Genomic DNA, 22500 nt, shown 5'->3' with positions numbered 1-22500 from the left:
TGGTGGATGGGTGGTGGTGGTGGATGGATGGATGGTGGTGGATGGTGGTGGGTGGATGGATGGATGGTGGTGGATGGGTGGTGGATGGGTGGGTGGATGGTGGATGGATGGTGGGATGGATGGATGGATGGATGGATGGATGGATGGATGGATGGATGGATGGATGGATGGATGGATGGATGGATGGATGGATGGATGGATGGATGGATGGATGGATGGATGGATGGATGGATGGATGGATGGATGGATGGATGGATGGATGGATGGATGGATGGATGGATGGATGGATGGATGGATGGATGGATGGATGGATGGATGGATGGATGGATGGATGGATGGATGGATGGATGGGTGGGTGGGTGGGTGGGTGGGTGGATGGATGGATGGATGGATGGATGGATGGATGGATGGATGGATGGATGGATGGATGGCGGAACTTTAGATATCTCCTCCTCCATGCGATGGCGTATTAAAGTCTTTACACCTAATGAGAAAGTAACTTATTGAGGCGCGTAAATGTGTGTGTTGCTTACGTGTTTTCGCTACTGTACGATATGATAAAAAGGACGCAGACCGAGCTCAAGGTATTCTGGAATGAGGATGCCTCTCCAAAGCTACATTCACATAATAAAGAGGTTTATTCTCTCTCTCACACACACACGCACGCACAAAAGGTCTTCCTTGTTTTGTTTGCTGGACCGCTGCGGGTGTAATAGGTTTCCGAACAGTCAAATTTTTTAATCAAATAAGAATATTAGAAGAATACGATGTTTGAATTAGCTCATTATTTTCTGCTTCCAAGAATAAAAAGAGTCATGGAGAAAGCATGTGGTTAAAAACTATTTGAAGGTAAGCAATGCTACTGAAAGTCTGTTGAACTAGGCAAAACGTGTAAGGTCATAACAAAGTCTGGGTGGCTTACAACGGAAACTTACAGCAGCCAGTGTATCTTGTGCTTGTATGGGCCCTTTCTTGTGGCAGCCATGCAGACTAATTGTAATTAACCAGTGCATTCGGCTACAGTCGTATATTCAAAAAGGTCGAATACCATTCTGTAAATTCTGTAATCGAAGAATTCGAATCATTTTCGAAATTTCGAATCCTCGCGCACCCGAATCCCGTAAACTCTTTGGGGCAAGGCACATGACGCAGTCATTTACTCGGGGCCACCCGCTCCCATGTCAAGTTTCATTCATGACCGACTGGCGTCTCAGCGGTTTGTATCTCTCGATTTTTTTTTCGCGGTTTATCATTATCCAGTTCGCATTTAAGCTTAATACGTTCATACATATGTTACACATAACTTCATACATAAGGCTATGCGTTCTTTTTTTTTACGAATTATGCGGCGCATATTTTTTTTTCAATTTGCAAAATTGTATGTGCCTTATGACTTCTATATCCGACATAAAGTATGGTCATATTATATGATGCAAAAAGATAAATGTGGCATCGTGCGTACAATCTTACAATTGGCGAGACATTCTTGGTCTATGTGCAAGCACCACCTGCGCGTTGCGCTGCCGAATGTCATTCGTTGTGCACAATTAGTGTGCTTCTAGTATTCTTAAGAGTTTCACTCCTTAATCAGGCTGTGAATAGTTTTAGTCTGTATGTGCGCACCCGTGGGTGTGTGTGAAGTTCGTGTGTTCGTGTCATTCTGTATATAAAATTTCTCACCTAAAAGCTGTAGTAGCATATCAAGCCGTCAGTCAAGATAATATCTCCATGATTGCGCTAAAATCAACATGTACGTTTTCGCTCACTATCATATAAGATTGCTGAATTTGTGAACTATGAGGGCATGTGAGTATGTTTTATTTTTTTTTAGAAGCAGCTTTAGCTTGGTGCCAACTGCGATTACCTCATCGAAATAAATGTAAAAACAGAAATGACTTCATGATACAATCTCTTGACCGATTTGAGTGCAATGTGTTGTGTGTGAGAGAAAATGGTAAATTCTAGTGATACTACAAAGCAGAATTCTAATCTACGGCCTAGAATTTTTATTACCGGAAATTGGTAAGCTTAAAGAAATTGTAGCAAGAAGTTTACAAACCCGTGACTCAGCACAGAAACAGGTTTGAAGTTCTAATAATTGCTACTGTTACGATGTTTACGAGTGTCTTTCAGTAGTCTTACTTACAAATTATTGGTATATTTGAGAATGGTATATAATACATCCGTTTTGCCCGCTTTAGGTGTATTATCAGTTGCAAACTTGATACTTGGTTTTTGTTTAATTCTGCAATTTTTATGAATTTATTCTGAACAATCGATGGAATAAATAAAGAACCTGCTTCCTACAGCCACTAGATTTAGAACTGTTTTCTTTTAAATGCAAAAAAAAACCTCATCAAAATTGATGTGGTGATTGATGAGAAAAATGATTTCTCTATTGCCATGTAAATAAAATCTCCTCAGCTCGATTGTCAGAGAGTACCGTCTTCTGACTTCTGCAGTGTTTGCAACGCTTGGCAGGCGGGATGACCTCATTTTAGGTTGCAACTAAGTTTTCTTACACCGATCAGTACTATCTGACTCAGAACATCATGTGTGATGAGCGTCCTTCGGCTTCGATCCACCCGATACTTGCCTACGATCTCTTACCTGGCCGCATTTAACGTTCTTACATGTCTTCCAGCCCAACAGCTCCAATACCATTGCAACAGAACCAGGTTCGCTCAACTTGCTTTCTTTTTCGTCTGCTTTTCTTGACGTCACACAATCTACATCTCACTACCGTAGATGCACTTCTTAAGACTGATTGTGCGGCTGATTGTGCGGATCACGTCCGTCTCGGAGTTTTACGATGAAACAACCACGTTTTCCTTGCGTGCAGCCTTGTCGGAAGTTCGCTTTCTTAAGCATTCCAGTATTAGGGAAAACGCACCCGTCATGTGATCAGCAAATTTCAATGCACGGTCAGGTCACTATACGTTGAAACACAGACACCATCATGAAGCTGTTTGCTAAGGGTTTGAGCACAGGTGATTATCACAATCGTCACTTTCTACACAATATAGCGGGAGAACAAGCTATTCGAAGGCAGAAGTGGGCACATTTGAGTCTTTTTTCATCTGGTAAGACTGCTGCATTGAGTTACTGGCTTCATGCTGTGTAAATTTCAAAGCAACATGTCAAGGCACGGTAATGGTGGCATATATTCGTGATGTCATTTTATTTCGTGAGAGTGGCATTTCCTGGCCGCGGCCAGTAGCCCAGCGACTAGAGATGCTCTTTTGTTACTTAGCACTGTCTCGCAAGTGGGATCCGTCGCCGCCATGTCCGTATGCTGTTGGAAGCAAAACGTCCCGGGGTGCTGAAATCTTGGTATGCGTTAAAGAACACATGCTGGTAAACTTAGTATGAAAAGTTTACTGTTACAGCGAACTTGTAAATGTTGTTGCTACTTTGGTCGCATAGGTAGGCGGTACTGTACCGAATCTTGGTAACGGATGACGTAGTGTCTGTAGAAGAAAACTCCATGAACACGACGTGTGAAAATGTGCATGGCGCCTGTATTTATGGTGATTGCCAAGGTTTTAATGTCTAAAACAATGCTGCCAACATGTTCTTGCGCCCCTCAGTGCGTTTTGGCTTACTTAAGCAGAAAATACTGTAGCTTACTTAAGCAGAAAATACTGTACATTGTGGTCCTTCGTTAGAAAGCTGCAAATACTTGCTACGGCAAGATACCTTCAGCCTTCGGTGCGTTTTGGCTTACTTAAACAGAAAATACTGTGCATTGTGGTTCTTCACTAGAAGGCTGTAAATACTTGCTAAGGCAAAGTGGAGGCAATATTCTCGCCAAACTAAAGGTTGCACCATCTTTCCGCTATGACATGCTCTAGAACGAGAGTACCCTGTTGACCTTGCACCTGTCTTACACCTTCATCACAACATGTGCTGGTCTTATCCGCTTACTTTTTGCTTCGTTTAGGACGAAACTCTGTGGGAAGCATGAATATTGTGAAGCTCCGTCCTGTTGATTTTCTGTGGTCTTTCTATACTGAGCTTCTAATGAGTTTTTATTGACAGGGAAGTCATCCACATTGAGAGTGCACTGTGTATAAAGAGAACCAAGCCAGACGTAACCTGCATGCTGTCTCTAATTGTGACGTGAACCGTTGTTATTATCCTAGCTTTCTTGGTGTGCACAACGGTGTCTGTTGCTTGCTCGAGTTGTTGTATTCTCACTTGTTCAGTGGGCGCGGTTCCCTTTGTTTCTCTGTCCTCACACATATGCACTGTCTCTCTCTCCTCTCTCTCTCTCTCTCTCTCTCTCTCTCTCCCTTTTCCTTCGTGTGTCGTGTATCCACCGCCTGTTGATGTGCCCTCCTACACTTGGACATATTCCTCTACCTCCTTCCTCGTCGTCGTCCTCCTCCTCCCCCGCTTGGCTCGTTGCAGGACAAGCGCCGTGGCTCCTCAAACCAGCGCAGTCGCTAGCTCCCTCCAAAGGTGGGTACATGCATGCGCTCCGCTAATCACGTGTTTTCTCTCTCTCTCTCTTTCTCTTTCTCTCGGCATGCCCGCACCAGTGTATACGCACTCTGTACTAACCCACTCTTCATTCGGTCTTCTTGTGTGGCCTCATTCCGTGTGCGTCTCATAGATATATGCAAAAGTGCCTAAAAGTGTTTTTTTTTATTAAATGCCTAATTATTTTTATGCCTACCCAACAAGGAAACCCGTCAGTCCATAACGTTAGACGATCGCTTCCAAGATAGGGCCGCAACAGCGAGTGAATGAACCTTCGTGCTGCGTCTCGCTTCAACGCGAACTAATCTGCGAGAACACAACGCACAGGAACCTATAAGCACTCAGCGCACTCTGCCCCCTCGCAGATCGCTTTCAATATAGGGCCCGCGCGTCTCGCTTCGAGGTGAACGAAGCGGCGATAACGCAATGCCTACGAAGCTATCAGCACTAGGCGCACTCACTCCCCATCGGAAATTGCTTTCTGGCGTTCTACTCCGGTGGCTGCAGCGTGTGGCGCGGCCACGCTGCCGAACGGGCCCAATCTTGAAATCCATCTGCGACGGGAACAGAGTGCGCCGAGTGTTGATAGGTTCAAGTGTTTCCGCCGCTTAGTTCGCGTTGAAGCGAGATGTAGCGCAAATGTCAATTCGCTCGCTGCTGCTGCCGCGCTTTCTCACTCCAGCGTTTTGACAACGAGTTTCCATGGTCCTCGAGTAAGATGTGTTCATGTTTGCTTGAACATACTTGGCACCTTGCTTGTTAATTTAGTAAGCGAATGTTTACAAGTTCATATGGCCGATAAAACTACTATCCTTACTTTGTATAGCTGCCTACTAATTTGCTGTCGCAATCGATGCTTCGCCTCTCGGGCAAAACTGCGACTTGTTTTAAGAAAGACAATGTTATGCTTCCTCAAACGTTATTTTCTGATAGTAAAGCAATGAAGGGGCCTACTTGGTGAACGTTCATGGTTATACTGCGCTCAGTTTTACAAACACGATATTAAGGGAGGACAGGACGTGGACGGATGTAGCGCAAGTTCTTTATCGCACCTGTAAGGGCGGGCAATTGTAGCGTAATAAATAAAGATCAAATTACGTACCTTTATATACATGGACAATGCATGTAGTGTAGGAGTTGAGGACGGACGTCGGGATGAAAAACTTGGGAGGTTTATTCTACATTATTTACAGTGAGAGTCAATTAACAGTCGTAGAGTCATTACGGGCCGGCAGCAACTCGGACGCTGCGACCCGTCGCAAGAAGTTCGAGAGAGATGAATCAAGGGAATGCTCTAGGAATGCTCCGGTCTGCGTCTTTTAAGCCCTTCGGTGTCTCGGCTTCAAACGACGTTCGGCCAATGGGCGAGCCCGCTCAGATGACGCCATTTTCGGCCAATGGTAGGCGCCCGTGCGATGGTGTCATACCCGGTGAAGAGAGTCGCCGCTTGGTCCCCCTGCTGTCTTGCCTTGCTGACTTACAACTCGCCGTCACAATAGCCAGGTGGGGGCGACGGCGGACCAAGGCGGGCAGGGTGCCTTACTTTCACGGTGCCTTACTTCTCCCTGCGGTCTTGCCTCGCTGGCTTGCAAATGCCGGCACAATGGGCGGATTGGGGCTACGCTGCCAGGCCTTCCCGGTACATCACAGCCGTCTTGCTTCGGGACCCACTTGCAACAGTGCCAGGCTATCCCTTCGCTTTCTGGAAGAGTCAAGCAGTGAATAGCTCCACCGGCTGTACACGAAGTGGGGTCCGCCAACTTGTTTGCACGTGTCGTGCCTCAGGAATGTGGCATCCGTGTTTCTGCTCGAAGGGGGCTCAGAAAAAGGTCCCGTATCTAACAGTAGCAAAAAGAAATTCATTCATTCACTCACTCGGCTAGCCGATAGACTGTGCAGCCGTACAACCGACTGATTGGCTGATGGATCGGCTTTAGATAGATGGATGGATGGATGGATGGATGGATGGATGGATGGATGGATGGATGGATGGATGGATGGACGGATGGACGGATGGACGGATGGACGGACGGACGGACGGACGGACGGACGGACGGACGGACGGACGGACGGACGGACGGACGGACGGATGGATGGATGGATGGAATGGTGCATTTTCATTATTTTTTTATTGATTGGCTTTTATGTATTTATTGATTTGTTTATTTATTTGAGGGGGGTCTGTTTGAGCGCCCCTTGTACGTTCCGCTCAGTAATTCGTTCCCTAATTGGTTTTCTCTCCTCTGTGAGAGGGAGAACGACACTTTCACGAAACTGTGGGCAGAAAGTCAACGAAGGCCTCGCTGATTCGCTCTTACAAGACGTTCCAATTCGAAAGATCTAAATTAGAGTCTGCGCAGCACTTAACGTTTCGTCTTCTAAGCTTGTAGGAAGACTCCCGGTTGGCTATCTTTTCTTCTGACCTGCATGGCTTGTTCGAATAGATTGCTCGTCTTAATCGCCGAAACGGCGTTAATTGGAATCGAATTTCCCTCTCCGTTTTTTTTTTTTTTGCGTCCACGTAGCCCTATGACAAGCCCAGATTACTAACGTCTACTGCAAACGTTGGCCCTGAACTTTTCCAGAACTGTATTTGACTGTAATGTCTTTATCATCGTTCCTGTCGGAATCGAATATTCGAAGGCAAGCTAAAATGTGCTAGAATTTCATTTCTACGGCAATCATCTGGGGACCGTACGTTCACATCGCGGTAACCTTTGCAGATCCGCATATTATCGTACTTAAACGCACTCGTCGCACAGTTACATTTTAATGGTAACAACTGCCGTATCGCCTTTTATAACGTTCCGGTTTTCTTTAGTCAGGCGTGGGCTAACATGTATATAAGTAAAACTTACAGGAACAATTGTAAAACGTAACCCTCTGGAGCAAAGTGTCATGGTGTACAGCCTCCCGCATTTTTAGCTATATTATGCGAGAACACTATAATACTCTCGTGTGTCGACCTGAAGGGAACATCGTGTTAGACGACCCTTGCGCTGGAGAGCGCTTAGTGCGCTTGAAACTACATCTGCCGGTCTCACCGGCAGAAGTATCGCTGTTCTGGGGCCCTAAAACGACGCGTGGTGGACACTCGCGTGATATAGCTAAATACGCGGGAGGCTGTGCGCGTACGTCCACATGCATCTTTCTACGTGTTGAAAAGTAAAGAAAGGATAAAAACCGGCATCGTGATATCTCTATATATTCTCATTCAGTCTGTCTTGAGCTATCTATATATAGATAGATAAATGTAGCTCGCTAGCTAGCTAGCTATGCCAAACCTCCGTCTTCCTGTCTGTACATGTCAGCATTCTATCAGTACGCACATATCTATTTGTTTAGTCCCCACAACCATTTCTCAGTGTTTCTCTCTCTGACGCTAGTCGTTTTTTGCCATTTCTTCATTTCTTCTTGTCCCAGCGTTAGAAAAGCGTGCAGGCCGTACCATTTATCCTCGGGACAATTCATTGCGAAGAGAAAAGCCGGCCTTTTGTAAGGAATCGCGAAAACAGCTCCGCTCAGCTTCTTTCTTTTTTTCGTCCTTTCGTTCTTTCTTTCCTTCCTTCCTTCTTCCGTTTATTCTTCCTCTCGGGCCCCGGCCTTTATTGCGCGTGGCTCTTGGCAGCGACAAGCTCGTTTCTGGCCGGTGCCTGTGCCCGCCTCACGTCTTTATTGTACCGTGACCATTTCGGACTGCTTCGTGGCGAGCCGTGTAGAGAAGTGGTCGCGGAGGCAATCGTCGATGTGACTGCGCTAGGTACAAGAGTACGAACAAAAAAAAAACTTGCTTTAAAGAAAATGACTCGGGTCTTATCTCGAGTCCATTCGCGTCGCGGATAGAAAGTCCTTTTTCTGAGGTGCCGCTGCATTGGCTCTCTCTCTCTCTGGAAGATAACCTTTTTGAGATGCTCATTTTCTATCGTGGTATCATCCATTCTCAGGGAGAAGTTAATTTCACTTTTCCCTCCAGCTGCGTCGTGATTTAGGAGAGCAGGGATCAGCGATGACCTAATTTGGGTTAGAAATTCAACGTCCGCTGACGTTTCAAAGATTTTCACGATCCGCTAAATAAATTGGAAAACTCTAGAAACGCAAGCATTCATTTAGTTTAAGGCTAGGGGATTCATAGACTGCTTTTGATGCCAAGACAGTGCTGGTAGTTGCCCTTAGCTCGTAAAATGCTCTCAAAGGCGAATTTTTATGATATCGCAACAATAGAAGTTATAGTACCTGCCTACTACAGTGAATATATAAAATGAGCAGTTATGCATATTTCGTTTATTCGTACACTCCGTGGACCACAGTAGAGGCCCGAGTAGCTGCGGCGCTGAAAGAAAAAAATAAAGGAGAGGGACAGAGGTGGATGAAGTAAAGGATGATGGAAATTTGCATATGTATTCGTGCGCCCCACGCGATCGAAAACGTGTTTATAGAGCTTAGCTAACGTTTGCTCTTTTGCTTTTATGGCAAATTGCATGGAAAGTCACGTTTGCGTAGCTGTACTTTATTCGAAGATTATCGTCGTGTTAGCACGAATAGCCGCGGAGTAAATGTGGAAATTTCGAAGGTCTCGTGAATTTTAAAGAGGTCTTAAAAAGCAGCAGTGTGACGAATACACACACACACACACACACACACACACACACACACACACACACACACACACACACACACACACACACACACACACACACACACACACACACACACACACACACACACACACACACACACACACACACACACACACGCACGCACACACACAAACACAAACACAAACACAAACACAAACACAAACACGCACACGCACACACACACGCACACACACACGTTTCGTTTCTATAGGTGTTGTAAAGTAACGGTAATGAAAACTAAATGAAAGCTGAACTGCTTCTTCCGCTACTTCTCTTTAATTTAGCGTCTAAACAGGCGGTCGCGTAGCACAAATTGTCTTTTTTTTTCTTTCGCGAACTCAATTTCTCGTTATCTAATCCAAGTCTCACATTGTAAAGCAGTAATTTGGCCACATTTTGTCACAGGATTTCAATATTCAACAGAGATTTCGAGAAGCAACACGATTTGTTCGTAGGTCAAAATCTTATACCGTATTTTCGGATCCTTCGCGAAAATATCTGAAATTGGTTCCTCGCGAGAAAATTGAGTCGTTTGCAGCGGTATATATGCGCAAGCCCTCCAAACCACTTGAGCGTTCGCAAGCTCCCTGGTTTAATAAAACAGACGCTAACGCGCTCAACGCGATTGCGGCCTCTCGGACAGCCATAGGTGAGCAGCGGGACAAATGGCACGCGGGGGCAGAAGGAGCAAAAATGCCGTGCAGCGTCCTTCCACCATTTTCTGTCGAGCGCCCCTAACGCTAGTTTCAAAGGGGGAAACGAGCGACGCATCACGCATAAGGATAAAGAAGGCCTGGCCACCAAGTCGGCCGCTAAATTTGCTCAGAGTGCGGCAAAGCGATTGCTGGCTTTGATGGCCTCCCCTTCTCGATCCAGTTTCCCGGTACTCCTTCCCTTCTTCCCCTCTTATTCCGAATGACGTCATTTATAGCGAGAGCGAGGTTGGCGGGTGCGTGTGTGTTCGTGTGTGTACACAGCGCGTCATTTCAGATGCAGTAGCTCCGCCGCTACCACGAAGATGCATTCTATCCTCGTTGCGCTCCCATCTAACCGCATTACGCTTTGTACTTTGCGGTTTTTTTTCCTATTCATTGTAGCACTATGTAGAGCAGCGAACAACTTCTTGCTTGGCTGCTAGGCGCTCATACCATCCGAACTGGATCGATCGCCTCATATTTCTTTCTTTAAATCTTTATCGTGGTGTCCATAGTACCGTAAGCGACATTATGGTCGGAGATGATAAGAGAAGACATTTAAACAGTGACGTAACCCGGATAATATTTAAACAAAGTTTGTTTGTTTGTTTGTTTGTTTGTTTGTTTGTTTGTTTGTTTGTTTGTTTGTTTGTTTGTTTGTTTGTTTGTTTGTTTGTTTGTTTGTTTGTTTGTTTGTTCAGAACACCGCCTACGCCCGACACATAGACGCACATGACACGACTGAGGATTTATGGAAGCGTTGAGGCCCTCCATATTTTTGCCCCTGATGAATTCCTAATTTAATTTTTTTTGTGAATACTGTGACGTAGTTTCCGCAGTCTTCTCATGTTGGATATATTGTTTGCAGTACAACATACAAAAGAGGAATATAGAAAGACATATAGACAGACCTGCAAATTTGGCGACATGAACTGCACCATGAGAAAGACGTTGATTCATGTGTGACTCAAATATTGGCAGTGAATCTTGTGGTACAACATCATCCGTATGATTGCTTCACTCGTGTTGCTTGAACACACAAGATTACGCATCGCGCATACCGATATCGAAAACATTGCAATTGCCAGAGAACATAAAAATTGACTATTTTACGACGCAGTAGTGAGGGGGGGGGGGGGAGGGGAATTCATCAATTGTGGCTTGCTGTGAATGGAAACTGCAGAGGCGAAGTATAAATAAATATTTTTAAACATCACGGGATCGAATCCTGGCCTCGGCGGCCGAATTTCGATTGGGCCGAAATGCGAAAACAACCGTGTAATGATTTAGGTGCACGTTAAAGAACCTCAGGTGGTCAAAATTATTCCGGAGACCCCCCACCCCCCCTTACATCCTGCCTCATAACCATATCGTGGTTTTGGGACGTAAAACTCCATATTTTTTTATTTCTAAGTAAGCACAACATTCCCAAAGAGCTCAGTGCAGTCCGCACAGGCATAGAAAGAAAAAGCAAGGAAGGTGTTAAGAAGAGACTTCACACCCACAACGTTGAATTTCTGAAATTTTACTAAGAATCTCGCTGCAGAGGGCCCTGATTAAGCCAAACCTTGTAATGTCTCGAATATTATCTGCACTAAGGATAAGTATGCTACGAAAAACGACTAATGCGTAGAACTTTCAGTCGTTCCGGGATGTCTTTTACCAAGCACATTTCCTTTTTTTTCCTTCTTTCCCCAAGCGCACAATGTTAGCGAATCCTTGTGAATCAGTTTTACTACCTTCACTGCCACTGCTACTACGGCGGCTACTGAGTACTGATTGTCGAGCCTCTGTCTCAAGACTCGAGTGCGAATTTGAGGCCTCTTTGATCAATGCTACTCCCACACAGTCCTGGAAAAACAACAGGCAAAACACATAAAGGACAGGTCTGCTCGTAGCCCGAGAGTCCGGGCCTGTACTTCATAAAGAAGTGTTTTTAAAATAAATAAAATATAAATAAATAAATATAACATCAAGCCTCGATGGCCCGCGAACTAGACCTGCATTCAGCCATCTTATTCTGCTTTCTTCCCTTTTTCCCCAGCGCAGTATAGCTGGCTAGAGGAGGATCCTCAAGCCGACCACCCTGCCTTTCTTACCATAAACGCTTTTCGTTCTCTGAAAAAAAAAGAAAAAAAAAGCGCTTGTAAAACACTGTATCAGCTCTAAGCACCCACCCGACCTCACATTGTCCTCATTTTCCAGTTCCAAATTCGCTTGTTCGTTAATTCCATTTGTGCCTCATTAGGACGGAGTGAATCAGAACAACCTCGCCCGTCCCGTCTGGAATCGTGACTGACAACCAGAAGATACCAACGTGCGCTGGTTAAGCGCTAGATTGAACAGGGCTTCGGAAGAAAATGAAGAGCAGACTGTCGCTCCCACGCATTTCGCAGCCTTCCGGAGTGCTGTGTGGCGCATCTTCCAAAGATAGCCAGAAACTCCTGCCACTCTTTTCCCTACCTCGTTTATCCGCTTTTCTCGAACCACTTTTGCTGCTATACTTTGTATAGCGACAGGTCATTAAGTCCCTTCCTTCCGTATATCTCTTTGACTTTGTGAAGGGCCCAACCCAGCAGTAACAATATTACTTCTTTCACGCGGAGTTGCTCTCGCGTGGCGACTAACTTTGACCTTTGACCAGTGGCTCGCAGACGGACGCTGGTTATACGAGGGAACAAAAGGAAAAGGAATTACAAAGTGACACGTGCGAAAACAAGGCGCCCTCTCGAGCCCCGTTTTATTGCTCGAGAGATACATGCAGTGTTTTGGGTACACGAGTCGCGTCGGCTTATCGAGGGCCCGAATCCTTGAGCGATTGGCACTTAAAAACGATTAGTTATTGGCCAGCGTTACAGTCCAATCGCGATAGTCATAAAAAGCAAAACATACAGAGATCCTACGCACTGTAGGAATCGAAGTGTTTTGCAGGTCCTGCAAAACGCTTCCTGCATTGTTCGGGATTCTGCAAAACTTTACTCAATCGACCAACGTGTTCGTGTAAAGCGAGCCTCTCAGTTGAAGAAAAATTCGTCCTGGTCTTGGTCTCGAACCCGGGACCACCGCCTTTCCGGGGCAGCCGCTCTACCATCTGAGCTAACCAGGCGGCTAGCAGATGGCAGGGCGAAGTCGACATAGTCAACAACTCGAAGCAAAGGCAAGAGTTTGACGTAATAGTACTGCGGAAACCCGCAAGGTGGAGAGAAGTGATTAACGGAAAATGAGACATTCACCTAATCGCAGCAATTGCTACATAAAAAACCCGTACGTGTTCCTCGAAAGAAAAGCCACTCAGTGGCGGGACTACCGCCCGGGACCACCGCCTGGGACCAACCCGGGTTGGAGTTCCAGACCAGGGTGAATTTTTCTTCTACTGAGAGGCTTTTCTTTCGAGAAACCCGTATGGATTTCCTATGTAGGGATTGCTGCGATTGGGTGGATGTCTCATTTTCGCTTGTCGCACAACTTGGCTCGAGAACTGAAGGGCAGAGCAGGAGAGGCAAATACTGGGAACGGGGAGAGACCGGATGACCCAGCTTTAACGAGATCACCAAACACTATAAATTAGGAAGGGCCCATTTCCCCCCGGCACACTCCTCGCTAATTAGACGGCAAGAGAGGGTATGGCGCCTCTTACAGACAGATACATAACCAAACCCGGTGGCCTACCACCGCTACTACCCGGGCCTTTACACGGATAGATGTAGATTCTGTCAAGAAAGGGCGGACCTACAACGTATGATTTAGGCTTGTTCTCGGACACCCACACAGAATAAAATGCACAAGACCAGAGAGCAGTGGGAGACCGCGTTGCTCTGCTGCGCACCGGAAGACCGACCAACTTGAGGTAATCCAGCAGGCCGAGGATACCGCCAGGGCCCAAGCAATCGAGGCCGTCATCTAGGTAGAGAGGCCTAGGTCTCAAATCTGCCGTACCGAAATAAAGCTTATTCGTCCTCCTAACTTATTGTGAAGCACGCCGTGGTGGGAGACTTTGGATTAATTTTGACCACCTGGAGTTCTTTAACGTGCACACAATCCAAAATACACTGGTGCTTTTGCCTTTGGTCTCCATCGAAATGAGGCCACTGTGGCCGGGATTTGATCCTGCGACGTCGAGCTTAGCAGCGCAACGCCAAAACCGCTCTGCAGCCATGGTGCGTGTACCGTGCAGTGGGCACACAGTGAAGAACCCCAGGGAAGTAAAATTAATCTAGAGTCCCCCACTACGGCGTGCCTCATAATCATGCCATGATTCTGGCATGTGAAACCCCAGTACTTTTTAATTCCTAAAGAAACACCATGTAGGAAGCCCCCAGATAGGACTTCAGAGACAACGAAGGCTACGCCAGACAGCATGTCCGAAGCTAGGCAAAGGCAGGCGACGATGCTCATTCTCCTTGCAGAAATTCATCACAAAACGCTCGTCACGTCATCTGATACCCGTGACAATGACATCAAATTTAGACTGCTTGTCTGGCTACAAACTGACCAGACCTTCGCGCGATGGCAAATGGGCCGATGGGTCAAGAGCTGTCGCTATGTCGGCGAGCGGGTTTCGGCTGATTGACTGGCATCAACCTTATAGTTACGAGCACTGCACAGTATTAAGAAGACACGGCGAAACGCTCTGTAAGCAGTGTTTCTTTGGCTTGGCCACTGCGACGTCTCCGCTCAGTCTGTTTGCTCTCTTTTTGGCTTGCAGCGAAGCCGTCCTTTCTAACGAGCTCTCCCATTCATTCGCGAGGAAGCAGCCGCTGCTGACGTGGAAATGAAACCGTGATTTCTTTTTTTGATTTCGCGCTTTCGCCAGCATATAGCTGGGGGCTCTTTTGGTTCCTTTATAGTGCGGTGATGTTGGTGACCCGGCGGCCGCTGCCTGTTTGTAAACAGCACTGCGGTCGCCATGGGGACGCCCTAAGTCACTCCTGTTCGGTATAAGTTCCCGTCTCGTCTCGCGTCGCCTCGCCTCTATGCGGCTAGTGACGTTCCGCAAGCAGGCGTAAATTATTTAGACAAGGATGCAGGCTGTGCTGACAGAAAGACGCGCTGCCCGGAGAGTAGCGAGCGCGCAATAATTGCGAACCGTGTCGCAAAGTAGAAGCGAGCTCAGCGGTTGACGACACTGGAGCGCTGATGGGGACGTGTAAGGGACGGACGGAACAATGGCGATTGCCCAGCAGTGGCTGAATGGAACTACCCATTCCGTTCCGACTTAACGCTGTTCGCATATTAGGCGCAGGAGTGCTTTCGCACCTTGGGGTACAGTGTCGCGAATGCGATGTGCTAGTCACTGTTGGAAGACAACTCTTTTACAGTTAAAAACTGAGATAGATTAACTCAACATTTATTCATGGCGTCTTGTTACTCAATAGCTGCAGGCAAACGAACATAAGACCGGCTATGTCGAAACATAGTCAAGTGACTGAAACTACTGATTTCCTGATAAACAGGAACACACATACAGCGAAGGTCCACATAAATATGCTAATCCTGCAAGAAAAAAAAATACGCCAATGTAAACAATGCTAGCCACAAGGATCTTTCTTTATGCAACCCCTTTACGTAATAGCTGAGGCATTTCACATTTTCGAAAAAACTTGGTACCACATGTTTTAACACCATCCATCGTAGCAAACAGTTGAGGAATGGCGTTCCTTGAAAACCCATCTGATTAATCGTCCTGGAATTCTTTCTCTTGACCTGGTATGGGCGCGAACGCTGTGGATTATAGTGACCGTTACTGTATTGCGTTTTGCTTTGTTTCTTCACAGTGGCTTAAGAGTGGTTTTATTGTACAACAAATGTCGGGTTAAAACCTGCGCTTGTCCGGTCTGTTTATTCTATAGCGTTTTCGATTGTGTTGCACTGCTTAGTTAACCATGGTGTTCCCAGAGCTGCCTCATAAATATTTAAGACCGCAAGCAGCCGCAGATTTCATGGACAGCGTCGAAACTTTTGCCTGTGCGCAATGCTTAGAGTATGTATGACCAGAGGACAAGGAAAGTCTCTGAGACTTTTTATACCCAACGAGAAGTTGTGTGTCTGCCGTGTCTCCGTTGTACTACGCGACAGTAAATTCAAGCTGTTAGCCACGTTAAAGTTCAACTGGTCTTGGTTGTTTCTGCCATATTTTATCTATCGGATAAGGTAGCGGGAGTGAGCGCGATGGCCGGGTGGCGCACGTCCACTGTCTTTTGTACGTTTCTCTCGCGCCTTCTTCGCCTCGTCCCTGTTCCTATAAGCGCCTTTCCAAGGACGAAGCAATACCAACTCGCCCAGTTTGCTGTACTATTATCAGTTTATATTATTGAGACGTGCAGCTGATTGGATTTATATCCAGTAGCTCAGTCTTGGTCGAAGCCGTATGGCTCGGCCTGTGGCCCGCCATGCAAAAACGGCGTTATCCGATTTCATGATGCGCGCTGCTCCAGCGGTGATTATTTATGGCGCAATGGCCTCGGTCCTGCAGGCTTGACGCGCGTCTCTCCTCGCTGCACTCCTTTGGCTTTGGGGCAGGCGTACGCGGAATCCGAGCGGCGCACGCGTGGCTCGCCACACGAGCCCCCTCCGTGCAGCCATGCGCTCTGCAAGGCTGGCCGCATTCAGCCGTTGTTGATGTTGTGAAGGTCTTCGGCAAGACGCTGCCCGCTCGGACTGCGTCACTGAGTGGGAGACGACCGGAGGTCTCTTTGCGAAGCAATGGACGTGTGCGTGTCAGCTCCCGTAGACGCGTACGCCAAGCTTGACCTTGCTTCACGACAGGTTCATTTCTGTGCTATCCGCCGCGCTAGGGCCAGTGGCTGTGGCGTTGCGCTGCTGAGCTCGAGGTCATGGGTTCGATGCCGTCCGCGACGGCCGCACATGCTCTCGCGTATATAAATTTAGGTGCACGTTAAAGAAGCCCTGGAGGTCAAAATTAATCCGGAGCCCCCCACTACAGCTTGGCTCATAATCAGATCGTGGATTTGGCGAGTGAAACTCCCAGGATTTAATCTTAATTTTGAGTTCTGCGTTACCGAGATAGGAATACGTTTTGAAACAGATGGAAGTCTGAAGAATACTTCGTGTAGTATTTTTTTTTTACTTATAGTACATTTCTGAGACATTGTGACAGCTGTGGAACTCGATTCCCTTTTTAAGTTCGTTTTCGTTATCTACTCTTAAATTACGGACGCAAACATCTTTCGTTTAACTACCGCGGTTAAGTGCCAACCGCAGCATATTCATACAAATGTACAAAGTAAAGATATTCTCATATCTGCTATTGTACAAATGTGATCTTATCTGCCTAAACACAGCGATAAAGATGTAATATATATATTAGGGGTTTGAATGTTGATGGAACGTCCAGGATTTTCATCCCATCTGGCGGTATTCGAAACGCACTCCACGGTCGCTTTTCGTCGTTCACGTTGGCGCAGCCGTTTAGATAAAGCGGGTGTCGATTTTCAAGAAAGCCGTACGCAATATTCTCTGCCTTCATGTTATGTAGGTCCGGAAAGCTAGCGCCTATATTGCATTTCGTTTTTCTGAAGGAAAAGTGGTAGCCGTAACCTAACGAGATATGATGACGGTGGTATGAGTTAGCAAACGTGTGTAGCTGATATCCTGATCGATACAAAAGAAAGAAGTTGGGCAGGACCCGATAAGGATCACAGAAGTTTTTCTTTTCTTTATATCTTGGACACACTCCGGTAACGCGTGCACCTTTCTTTACGCGATAGGGAGCAATAATGGCGCCTGTCTATGTTGTCTGCCTACCTGCGGTCTGGCGCAGATATTCTATCGCCTAGTCGCCGGGGATTTCTTGAGGCCTCGTAAACCTCCTTATCGTGTTCACGTGCAGCTTGAAGTGGAAAACTTACGGGCTTCGCGAGAGTCGAAGTGGTACGAACAATGTGAGCCGTACATCGATTGGCAGTACATATCTTTGGAAACACGATATTTGCGAGAAAAAAAAGTTGTGTGAAACAGTGACACATTTGACGCTTGTAAATTAATAATAATCATTTTGTTCGATTCTAAATTTTTGCAACTGCGATCAACCTGCGCGGCAGAGCAACAGGCGGCTGTTTCTATGGCGAAGCGGGTAGCAGCGAGGAGTTCTCCTAGCACGCAGTACATAATACATAACACAAACACGAAACTAGCTGGCAGTAATTGGCATAAGATTAACCTACTTTCACAAAGCCCACGAATTCACGAGTGCAAGGGTACAGTGAGCGGCGCGAGTGGCATAAAGAGAGTTCTGTATAGGCTAAATGCAAAATCTAAAGAATGCATCCTAAAGTCAACCTTGCTTGTGTCATATGTCTAGAAATACGGAGGTTGTTATGGACGCCGTAATGAAGGGCTCTGAATTCACTTTGACCACCAGGGGGAGCTGCGTTTTGTTGTGCACCCAAAGCGCGTTACACGAATGCTTTCTGCACTCCGCCCCTCTTCAAAATGCAGCCGGCGATCGAACCTATGACCTCGTGCTCAAAAGCTGCTCAACTTTATTCGCTGAGACTCCGTGGCCGTTGCCAGCGCTGCAGCTTTAGACTGGACAGCAGGAAAGCGTCTGGTAGAACAAGATCAAACGAGTGGCAGACAGTAATCCTCTTATTAGCTTAATTACTCTGATTTTTATAAATACTTTGCGTAGATAAAAGAAGCGGACCGGTGAAATTCACTTCCCGCGGAGGTCAACTTAGTTGAAGCATTTATGGAAGCAATAGCGGAAATAAAATGGGGACCAGTCAAACGCGCTTTTTCGAAGCTCGCTTAGCTGAGGCATTTAAAAGTGCGCTCACTTTTCGAGCAATCAGATACGCGAGGTATTGGAAGCCTATGACACCTGGATAGCTTCACGATTCTCGAAGAAATTTGAAAGGAAAAAGAAGAACAAAGGTCAAAGGGCATCACAACAGCCGCCTGATATCGAGCTGGCGAAGCGCTTGTAAACATGATTGAGCCTTCACGAGGAGTGACGTGAAAAATAATGAGACGTTGTAAGCTGGCCTTATCTCGATACGTCAACAAGAAAAAAAGAAACACATAGAAAAGAACTTTACCCGAGTCGACGCCAAGCGAAGAGAGGCGTGCGCTCTAAATGAAGTGCCGGTGTTTGCCCTTGCTCGTTCGCTGGCTTCTCTCGAGACCGGCGGCGCCGGCGTTCTGTCCTGCGTGCGCTCTATCGGAATTCGTCGGCGCGCGAGGTCAGGTGGGTCCGTTATCTCTCACGTGCGATATTACGGAAGAGAAAGCGTTCCCGTCAGCCGGTAGGGGTCACCTAGTCGCACGAGGCACGAAAAAGCAGGAAAAATCAAAATAAAACACTTGTCCCCGTCGTAAACGCGAGATAAGTGAGTGTGGCGCGACGTTTGCCAATTACTACTTGCTTGCGCGGACGTTTTAAGCGCGTTTCTTTACCCATCGCGTGTCTTTTTTTTTTCTTCCTCCCGATTGCTGTCCTCGATACAGGGCCACGTGCGTCGCTTTATCTTGGGCATACGAAAATAAAACTAAAAAGAAGCAGAAGACAAACAGTCGAGGCAGCAAACGATGCCTTAAGCGGCGCTGTAAACATAACTATTCGACACGACGTGGCTTGCCGTATATCAGCACAACGTCGCCTTGAATAGGCACGACTATGCCCTACGCATTCCATAATTTACTGTGGAACAAACGTATGGTGGAAAACTACGTGTCGGATTGGGAGTTCTGCACTGGGAAGTGTTGCGCATACATTGCGTAGCTCACATCGCATTTTAGAAAGCTGTGCACGGCGTGGCGAGGACAGCCGTTGCGTCTTCTTGAAAGAAGGAGTGGGTCCGAAATGCGGGAATGCACACGTTCCGGTGTGGGTACACTAAGTAGCGCCAGACGCCATGTTAAACGCCATATCAGGACATATGGAGATCAAAGTTTGTTCAGCACTACCCTCCTTGAGCTTTGATCCTTAATTCAAAAACGTGATGTTACCGGTCGATACTACCAGTCCCAGGTCCGATTCCATGCAGCGGAGGCCATACTACGATGCGAGTGAACGCGGAAACGTTGGTGTACTAAAGCTTAGGCGCATGTCAAAGAACGTCAGGTTGTCGAATTTTACACGCAGGCCCCCGCCGCTGCGGTGTCCCTCATTGCCGGTCTGTTAAATTGCGGCACTGAAAGCGATGGTTTCATTTCTTTAAAGTTATGCTGGCGCACTCCTCATACAGGCCCGCGCACGAGATCGTCGCTGCCATGCGATTTTCCGTCGGCTTTTCATTTATAGACGCATTCATTTGAAGAACACATCTTAAACAGTAACATCCGCGGTGCCATTGCGATACCCTGGACTGCTAGGATATTTTTCTGTCGGCGGTCAATTACAGTTTCTTGTCTTCACGTTCACCAGGCGAGAGCTAATGTGATGAAAAGCAGGAGAAAAAAAGAGGGCGCACATTGCCATTTCTCGTACGCAGGGCTCTTCGATGTGTGACCGTATTCACCTTTCCAGTGATCGCCAGCGCTTGCCCTCTGCATCTCGTCTGTACGCGCCTTCGTCCTTTCGCGCTGCAACCGAAATATGTTGCCGTACCACCTCGCCCTACTATTGATGCTATTGGAAATTGCAAAAAAACAAAGAAAGAAAAAAAAAGGACGAGAGGGGCCCATAACAATGGCGTCGTCCTCACCGTCGTGCGTGAAGCTTCGCGTCTTGGCGCACGTAAATGTCGCCGCCTCAACGTTGACCTTTTCCAACGTTCAACAATAAGTACAGTGAACGGTATAATAAAAAAAAACAGCATCCGGAAGAAACAGTTGACTTTCTCATTCTGATTTCCTTCGTGTGGCTACACGAACACGTCTTGCGACTTAAAATACAGTGCCGTCTACGCAGGACAACCATAATAAACGATTACAAGGAGTATAGCGAGGGTTGCCTTGTCACAATGGCGCTGCATTGCGGCTTTAATCATTTAACGTTGTTTCGTGCAATTCCGAAAAAGAGAAATCCTGCTTGATTTTTTTACTTCTGGGAATTGCGCTCAGTGCGATGCGCCCTGTTTCTAGCACACACTTGGGGCCACGTTTCCGGAAATATGGAAGAGATCGGTTGCTTCCTAACGCACGCTTACGTTCAGTAACTTACGTTTGTTCTTCCTTCTTTCCTTCTTCCTTTCTTTCCTTCTTTCTTTCTTTCTTTCTTTCTTTCTTTCTTTCTTTCTTTCTTTCTTTCTTTCTTTTCGTCCATTTTCGCAATTTTTCTCTGTTCTTGCAAGTATAAATGCTGTTGTTTGTTGGTGCTTACGAGTCCTTTTCGCCTTTTGATACCATGCTTTGCACATATTCCTATGTTTTAGATTAGCGAAAAATGGAGTCGCCACAGAATTAGCCTTACCTTACCGATAATGAAAGCCAGCACTGCCAGCTAGGTCTCTGCAGCCGTGTTCATCCAGTTTGACTGCGACAAGCCGATAGTCGCCCAGTCGCCATATTTAATTACCTCCGTCTCGTCAACATCACCTGAATTTCAAAACATCACGTGCTTGGTGAATGGCAACTGTATTTTCTTTCTTTCTTTCTTTCTTTCTTTCTTTCTTTCTTTCTTTCTTTCTTTCTTTCTTTCTTTCTTTCTAGCTTGCTTGCTTTCTGTTCGCATTCCCGTGACGTGGTTTTAGCCGAATCTTTCACCACTGCCGTAAGCATCTCAGTCCTTTCATGAATGCCTTATCCAAAGAAAGCAACCGAAAATGACGCGGTCGTTCCGCTGACGACGACTCGTGACGCGCGCGTGCCTAAATATATCTCGCTCAAGGTTGCGTTAATGACAAACTAAGCGCTGGCGCCTATGCTTAAAGCAAAAAAAAACAACAAAGACAAAAGTGACACATAATCAAAACCAGAGCGTCTTCCGTCAACCACTAAAGATCAGAACGAGCGTTTCTGCGAAATTTTTTTAGTCTTTCGCGACCACAATGTCGCCTACTGTTTAAAACCATGAATAGACGACGCCTGGTGCCAGCACCAAAAAGTTGCATCTTGCGTCCCCGTTGCGTCGCCGTTATAATGAGAAAGGACACGACACTGCGGCTTTCGCAGAAAGTGTTCCTCCATCGCGGCTCTGGCACCGCGTGCTGATTTGTGGGTGGGATAAGGCGCTCCTTTCCGGGACGCTTCAGATAGAAAAAAATAATATATACAAAAAAACACCAAAACGGAACGAGCGGCTTATGGACCCGTGCAGTGCGGTTAAATTTAACGCTATGCGTCAGCCTCGCTGGCTTCATCAGATTGCCGTTCCGCTTATTTTCATCCGACACGGTTCGGTTCCACCATACTTACAGCTTTCCTCTCGTGGCGTGCACAAAAGTCCCATACGATGTTGAAATGCGAATCCTGCGTCTGCACGCCTCTTGATTTTTTTTTTTTAGGGTTTCTATGCTTGTATCGAAATGACGCTTATAACGAAGTGATCACTTCCTGTCCCGATTACGTCGTTATAATGACGGTTTATATATATATATATATTTTTTTTTATATCTTTCGGATGTGTTGGCATCAACACGTAGTGTCGGCTACTCATTCTCTTATCAAGGACATGAAAATGTGATAGAAAGAAAATTAACTGAAACACATCATAAAATGACATTAGGATAAATCCTCGAAGCACGAAACTGTATTACTATCGATTAATCCGCAGGAATTTA

General features: G+C 46.4%; 1 protein-coding gene across 7 annotated transcripts in view; it reads left to right on the top strand.

The window, feature by feature from the left end:
• The window catches only part of dnc (phosphodiesterase dunce), a 696777-nt gene that overhangs the window by 532444 nt on the left and 141833 nt on the right, over window positions 1–22500 (top strand). For 6 of the 7 annotated variants that reach the window (XM_070524785.1, XM_070524787.1, XM_070524784.1 and 3 more), the window contains one exon: window positions 4414–4464. The exons of the other annotated variant lie outside the window; for it this stretch is intronic. In XM_070524785.1, coding sequence (XP_070380886.1) covers window positions 4414–4464 — 51 coding nt within the window. The remainder of the gene's footprint in view (window positions 1–4413; window positions 4465–22500) is intronic. 7 annotated transcript variants of the gene reach the window in all.

This window comes from Dermacentor albipictus, chromosome 9 (genome assembly GCF_038994185.2).
Source record: "Dermacentor albipictus isolate Rhodes 1998 colony chromosome 9, USDA_Dalb.pri_finalv2, whole genome shotgun sequence".
In the NCBI taxonomy this organism is placed as follows: Eukaryota; Metazoa; Arthropoda; class Arachnida; order Ixodida; family Ixodidae; genus Dermacentor; species Dermacentor albipictus.
This window is presented reverse-complemented; position numbering and strand designations above follow the sequence as displayed.